Here is an 8,201-nt window from a genome sequence, read left to right as displayed (position 1 = left end):
GCATTAAGCTTTGTAAGCGTTAAGAAACCCAGTCATATTTTTGAGGTAGTTTGGTCGTGCACCATTTCCCTTCTCTATGTTCCCGTGAGACTGGGAGAAATACGGATTTCAAGTGTTGGCACTTCCTGTGTCCATGATGTTAAAAATCGGTCATTTTTTGCGATCACTGGTAAGGCAGGAGGAAGTCGTCAATATCTTTGTAGAGGGGGGTTGAGACTACAACACTCTTTTGCGTTCGGGGGGGTAAATAAGGCACCAATTCAAAATTTTATGTTACATTTTGACTAATTTATAGTATAACGCAGCTTTCAATAAAGATTAATTGGTTTCCACAGGTGAAATTGGTTTTTTAACGTTTGTGTTGAATACGTGTGGTGCAAGATAATTAAGTTTTAGGCACAAAGCTAGCTTGCACGATTTGGCGTTAACATGGTGTCATATACGGTTAAGTTGGGGTTATGGTTAGTTAGGGTTCAGGTTAGGGTAACTTTAACCCTAAAAGTTTCAGAAACAGAAATACTTTATTTTGATCCGGTCGGGGCGAAATTGGGGGTATAAACGAGCAGAGAGCAACTTGCAACACTCGTGGTCAGGAGGCATGGTACCTTGGTGTTGACACTGACAGCAAACGCCCAGGGGGCCTCCTGGGTTTGAAAATCCGTGTGTTTGGTTTGTGATTTCCACCAATAACTTGGTTAAACCCGACCGTTCAACCTACACATCTTTCTCGTTCTTTATACTGCTACCATCCCCCAATAAATTATTACACCCACTAGAGGACGGCCGTTTAGCATGGGTGAAGTGTCCCTTTAATCACCTGTTCAACATCCATAACATAATGCCTGTTGCTGGTACTTTCTGACGACCATATGTTGTTTTCAGAGTCATTTGCAGGTGACCTATTCTGTCATTAAGGTTTGAAGACGTGTTGTATGTGGTAGATAGATTGTATTGTAACCAGAACAACAAATGAACCACAATGTAAACAATTCAGCTGTACCGCTTCTATGTTATATTCACCTTAAGCACAGTACCAGCCACAACAGGAAATAAGGACAAGTAGTAAGAAGCAAGAGTATTGTTGGTAATTATTACTATATAAGGATGGTTCAACCAGCTGTTTTTGTGATATCTTTAAATTCACATAGGTAAAAATCAGGTAAAAACTATTTTGTTGTTTGACCTTAGGTTTAAAGGTTTCTCAAAAATCCAAAATGGCATTAAAAAGATTAGGAGTTGTCCTATTTGCCAAAAAAAAAACAACACAAATATGTAGCAAATATTCAGAATTCATTCCAGCATGGTGGTTTAGTTTGAGGCATAAAATACTGGCCAGCAGTGGAGGACAAGCTACCAGACTCGTACAGTATATTGATATTTCATATCTGAACCAGGATAACGATGCACTCTTTTAATTTTTTGTAATAGTGCCAGAAAGTTTAAATTCATGGCTGTGAATATACAATGTGACTCTTACAGGTAAAACATAACCCTTGACAGGTATATAACCTGATATATCAGTCTGACCCAATCCCACGCTCAAACATGGACAGACAGAAACAATGAGAATTCATGTGGAAGACAGAGTAAAGCCCTTCTCTCTACGTTCAGCATGTTTGAGGGGTTTTTCAGAGTGATTTTTTGGCTGCAGCTGAGTGTCCAACTCCTCTTGGAGAGGAAGCGCAGGAGGTCGCTGAGACCTCTTGCTTCCTTAACCCCCTCCTTTATCACTGTACACCCAGACCCCCACCACTGCACCAGTCCAGATGAGTGCGTGGCCAACAAGATTGGACCCTCTTCTTTGTGACTGATATATAGTTTCATTCAGATGGACAGTAATTCTGTCAGCTCTGTGTCAGATGAATGTGCGTCTGGGCCTATTAGCAGCTGCGGCTGCAGAATTACAGACTGCCGTGTCCTTCAGTTTACAGACAATATTGCAGTGAGGAGGGGGTTCTCAATCTGAAAACACACGCACCCATCCCCCAGAGCAGAGCAGATGTGACTGGGAGAGGTGAAGGGGTGGGTGGGTATGGGAGGTTAGGGAGAGGTGAGCAGGTTGAAGAGGTCTGAGACGATGCTCGTAAATACACAACATGGGACATGGAAATAGCACAAACATCCAAGATGTTGCGAATACCACCATCACTTAGTTTCTCTTGTCTCCTTGTTTTTATGGTCTTTTTATTTTTCACTTTTCTGTTTTTGTCACATATTTCAGTGGGATTTGGCCCTGGATTAATAGCATGACAGTAGGGTAGGGAGTTCTTTATTCATTTTAAATCAAATTTAATAGCTGAGTGAGTTTACACATATAAGGAGCTATATGGGATGTTTCCATACACCATTATGAACAAATAAAATTAAAAATACATTGAAAAAAGGATATTGATTTCTCCCATACAATATGAACATATATCCCACAATATCAGTAGAATAATCAGGACTGTGTGCAGGTTTGAAAGTATATCGATCAGGATTTTCAGTAACCCAAGGAAAGGGTTTTAAGATAATGCCTTTTTTTTCTCTGTCTGTTTCTTTATCTGCCTCTGTGTGTGTGTTTCCTGGAGGTTGGAGATCAAATGAAGCTGCTCCATAACTGCTGGTCTGAACTTCTGGTCCTGGATCACATTTTCAGACAAGTGCAACATGGACAGGAAGACAGTATCCTGCTTGTGACCGGCCAGGAGGTAACAACTCCCTCACACTACTTCCCTGTTGTCTGCCTTATTCAAAATGTGGTTAAATGTGTAATGTCACTTGTATGGCTTGAAGGTTGATACAGGAGCAATGCGGATGTCTTTAGACTGATAGTCCATATTTTGCACCAAAACATTTCAAATTTGGTTATTTTCATGCCACAAATTACATGTAGCCCTGTGTATTTTATCAGCCTCTGAAACAGATAAAAGTGAAATTCTTGTAGCGTCAGTAGCTCTGCATGGCATGCTGACCCACCACGCCTATTCAGTGGAAGGAACTCTGGAATGCATTAATACTCTTAAAATGAAAAATTGATTTACATTAACTGCACTTCATGAATAGACAGAATAGAATATAAGAGGTGGACTGGCATGTCATATGGTATATGACCACTGTATCAGCATATCAGTCTTAAGATGGAGAGGCCTCCATGCTGCTAGTTAAATTGTTTAAATGAGGTAAATTAATTCCTGAAGACAATTATTTAATAATGTAATGTAAGTTTTAATATAATGTTAAATAGCCTAATAACAAGGACAATTTGCCGATGCCTTAATGAACACATTTAGGGCAACATTATGTGTGCCTTATGAGCAAGGTTGGATTGCAGTGTTCCCAAAGCCCCCAGAATGCCAGGGGCCCCAAACTATGTGTCAACTGGATGGTGCTAATTTAATTGAACATTTGTTTAGAGAAGATGCAGCACTGAAGCACATTATCAACTGACATGATAATAATGATCATTACAGCATCACAAGGCCATGTCTGGAAATCAGTTTTCTTGCATATGAAAATTAGCTTTTAAAGTTAAATCTAAATCTTTTAAATTAATCAACTTCAAACTTCAAACATACTGCTCACTACAGTGGACAGCTATTCAAGGTTTTGATAGTATAGTTGCACATCAGCCATCATCCCATACACTCCCCCCAATGGCCAGCTATTGAAAGGGCAACAGAAAATTCTCAAAACCAAGATGGCAAACCGAAAAGCAGCTCAGGAATTATCTTGCCAATCTATCTATAGTAGGAGACACTTGCAGGTAAATAAAATTTGGTAACACCAAGTAACAACTACGTTGAGTAAGAGGCATGTATTGTTCCAAGTCTTATGTGTATATTGGGAGAACTAAATTGGACATGATACATCACTGGCTATATTTCAGCCACAATTACTATTACTGTAAATTTGTTGTAAGTGAAAAGCACTGTAAATCAATTTGTAGCAAAAACAATATTTCGTGCAAATTATATGAGTAACAGCGTGTTTATATTCATATAAATATATAAAATATATCTATAAATATCAATCAATATATTCAATGTTTTTGCATTGAACAACAAAATATGTAAAAATATATATAACACAATAGTTTAACAGTATAAAAAATATATAATTTATAGTTTTTTACATTATACAGCATTTAATAATTGTTTTTTTTATTTACAGTTGTCCACCAGAATAGACAATCAAAAGATATATTTAGTAATAAAAACACACAGCATTATTTATTGCATGAAAGGGTTAATTTTGAGAAAGGTAGAGATATCCTTTTAAAATGATTAGTGACACACTCTATATGTGGCTTAAAGCATCATGTACCCTCCACACTTCAACTGGTATCGAGGGATAATTTTTCCTTTCATATAACCAAAAATACAGGAGAGAAGAGTAGTGTCTAGGAATATAAGGGACATAAAAAAAATAACCAGTAGCCTGTGTTTTCAGGTCGAGCTGTCGTTCATCGCATCCCAAGCTGAGGCGACTCTGTCCAGTCTGGTCCAGAGAGGTCAGGAGCTGGCGGTGAGGCTGCGGGCGCTACAGGTGGACCGCAGAGAGATCGCCTGTCTGAAATTCCTCCTGCTGTTCAACCCCAGTGAGTCAGCCTCATGTTTGTGCTCCATCACTGTGATGTGTCTGCAGATAGTGTGGCTAGAGATGAAGTGTCGATAAAAAAAAGCCAATAATGACTTGGTCAGTGATCATCATCTGGCAAAAATGAAATTTAATTAAAAGAGATGCTGTCTTTAGAGCTTATATCTGACCGAATGTAATGTTTACCATAGGTGATATCAGGTGCTAAAGCTCAATACAGTCGTCTCTTCCTGTAAAAATTCAGATTTTAAGCAAGAGTGATTCATCCCTAATTCACCTATCTTTAAATAAAAGTGTTTTTAAAGGCTTGAGCTTACATATGTAGCCTGTAGATTGTGTGTTTTCAGAAGAATGGCAGGTTTGGATGTAAAAATCAATCAACTTTGTGGGTCTGCAGGGCCATACTGATGCTGTCCTTTGGCGGAATTTGAATAGCAACACTGACGTTTTAATGAAAAAAATGTCACAATTACAAATTATCTGCAGTACCTATTTATCTGTAAGGGTACAAGCGTTTTTCAAACTGGCCTTTTTCCCTCCAATAAATTCACTTAATTAAATTTCTAGGGTTGACAAAAGCCAATTTTAACAAAGACATCCTCCTCCATTGTCCACTAATGGCATTCAAAAGAAGCGTAATGGATGGGTCTATCATTCGATGGCGGGACCGACATTCATGCAGTGGCTTGTACAGATGGAGAGAGCATAGATGTGGCTTGCCCAGATTCCCAGAAGTGTTTGCTGTTTAGCGCTGGCAAAGCGGGGAACAAAGAGCTTTTGAATGGTGAGAGCACTTGTCATAGGCAGAAAATATTTGCTGTCTTTGCCTGTGGCTCTTTGCTCGCGCTCTCCCTCATCTCCAGAGTCAGGTTTGTTGGGGGTAATTTAATTGCCCTTAAGCAGTTTGAAAAGATGATTCAGAACATTGATTGAAAACATTTAATTACTGTGTGAATGGATTCTCCAAGATGGGCTCAGCTGATGCTGAATGCCGGACCACAGGAGGGCTTAGCTATTGTCTCACACACACACAGCCACCCACACTCTATGCACTCACCTTGTTTCATACATAAAGTATAGATCCAGCATATAACATCCAGTAGCTAGCATTTATACCATCAATGAATGGGGTGCATGCAACATTCAAACTGCTTTATTTCTTCTTTGTGATATTCTAAAATAAAACTTTAATATTTACTTATATAATGTAAAAATACTAACATACTAGAACAAATTAAAGGAGTTTTTTTTAATAAAAATGGTAAAATGTTATACTGAATACTAGCTTTAAGCAGCTGGACTGTTGTGCATATAAGCCTTCAAAACCCACCTATACTGGGCAAAACCCAACTAATTTCCATCCGATTGTGCTAATTTTAAGCAAGTCCTCTACAAACTGATCCTAACTCAAGGTCCACTTCAAGGTTTTCCTTTTAACAGCATCTCACAGTCGTCACCACTGTATAGCGTTTTCTCAGTTGCCATGGAGCTCATTTGTTAAAACATGACCTAAGTATAAAACCATTCCCTGATGCAGACTTTCAGATGCAGTTGAAAGCTCCAGAACCACACCTAGTACAGTAAGTCAGCCTTGAGGGAAGATTTAGTCAAACTACAATTTGTTTCATGTCCAGAATGAATTTTAATGCTCAAATGGAATCATTGTGGGTTATTAAGGGTTAATATTTGCAATTTTATCAAGATTATTATTAAAGAAAAGAAAGTAAAAAAAAAATCAAAACTCTGTCAGCCTAGCACCAGTCCTTGAAGGAGTCATCAAGTGACTACAAACAAAAAGACCTGTGGCACAACCAAAGAAAAAACAAAAGCCCACTCAATCCACCTGTACGTTGATACACTGAATATTCATAATATTAACTAAAAGAGAGACATACAAATACAGAGTATATAGGTACAAACTCCTCAACTACTGTCTGGCTCCTATGACTATGGCTTCTATTTTTCTCCTTTTACAAAAGACAAAAACTCAGCTCAGACAAGTAAATATGATTGTTTACAGTTATGCAGGTCCATTTATGTTGTCTCTGTCATCACCTTAACCCACTGTCTATATTCAGGTCTAACCTGGCTTTTCCGGTTACAGAGGATAACCCTAGCAACTGAAATAAAGCCTGTAAGTGCCAGGGCAAATGCAAGCTTGGAGATCTTGGGTAAACATGAGTTGCCAAGAGCTGAACTGATACAGGTTCTGCTCGAGGTTTGCTTAAAAAGAAAGTTTTTCCTTGCCGCCGTTGCCAAGTGCTTGCTCATGGTGGGAACTGTTGGGTCCCTGTAAATAATTTTATGAGGAGTACAGTCTAGACCTGCTCTATTTGAAAAGTGTCCTGAGATAACTTTTCTTATGAAATGGCACTATACAAATAAAACTGAATTGAACTGAATTGAATTGAATACTTGCACAAGTATAGCCTACCTAGCCACTCCTGGATAGTTTGGATTATCTCTCTCCAGAGAGGCACCATTAGAGGGCAGGCCTCCCATCTGTATCATATACATATGATCTGTATAATCTTGTTCCAGCTTTTCACTGTAGCTATATGATGTTAACAATCAGTATATCAGTAGCATTTTACATTATAGATTGGTAATAACATGGTAAAAGTGGGGTTTGATAAGAAAGAGATATGTATGTAATTACCAAAGTAATAACCAGTATGGGTATATCTGGGTAATATTAGACTGAAATGTATGTAACAGGGTAATAACGGGCCAAAAACAAAGAATAATAGCAGGGAAACATTTAAAAACAGCAAAACTATTATTAATAATAATATTTTGGTAACAATATGTTAACCTGCTAACAATAAAAATGTTATATCAGTGAAATATTTGGATTTAAAATGCTAACATTAATGGGGTAATAACTAGGGCTGCACAGCATATTATCAAAACGCGTGCAAAGTGCAAAGTTCAAATTGCAGTTTTTTGATAAAGATAAAATGTGACAAAACAGCATCATAATGACATTCTGTGGTTCTGAAGAGATTCCCTGACCTATAAATCTTCTCCTCCAGATTTACAGACCCCCCAAAAATGTCACATCATAATGATTTTAAGTGATTTCAGTGAAAATAAAATTTGTGATGCAAAAAATGAGTTTCACAAAGCTACTATCAGCATAATACCTTCAAAATAACTTTAAATAACAAAATAATTGGAAGTCAAAATTAGTAATTACCATATTATAATGCTAAACGTTTTCATTATAATTTATTATATAATGTCATTAACAGTCAGTATCACAGAGAATAACAGTGGCGATCTTACCAGGTATGACCTGAACAGAGAGGGCAGCTGTTCCAAACTCCCCTGTTGTTGTATCCACGGCTCTGAGCTGCATTCAGAAAAAGAAACAAACACAACTGTAAGACGTGTAAATATAAATTAAAAATCTTGGAAATCTCTGTTTTGTTCTTTGGCGGCACCTGTGGCGATAAGCGGTAATTGCAGGTTTTTGGACCTCACTTGTCAGAGATCCAAACAGTGTCACCCATCGGTTTGTGGAGAATCGCTTTGAAGCCTCGAGTTCGGTCACACACGATCTCGTATTCCAGATAAACAGTTCACTAAAATATTCTCTGAGCTCATAAATCAACTGAGAA

General features: G+C 38.0%; 1 protein-coding gene across 1 annotated transcript in view; it reads left to right on the top strand.

Annotated features, from left to right (window-relative positions):
• LOC118325117 (nuclear receptor subfamily 5 group A member 2-like) overlaps nt 1-8,201 on the top strand; it is a gene marked incomplete at its 5' end in the record, with an annotated part of 20,679 nt that overhangs the window by 9,726 nt on the left and 2,752 nt on the right. The window contains 2 exon segments of the mRNA XM_035657678.1: nt 2,571-2,690; nt 4,432-4,579. Coding sequence (XP_035513571.1) covers nt 2,571-2,690; nt 4,432-4,579 — 268 coding nt within the window.

The sequence above is a fragment of the Morone saxatilis genome, unplaced genomic scaffold, assembly GCF_004916995.1.
Source record: "Morone saxatilis isolate NCDOM2014 unplaced genomic scaffold, NCSU_SB_2.0 Contig16, whole genome shotgun sequence".
Lineage (NCBI taxonomy): Eukaryota > Metazoa > Chordata > Actinopteri > Moronidae > Morone > Morone saxatilis.
This window is presented reverse-complemented; position numbering and strand designations above follow the sequence as displayed.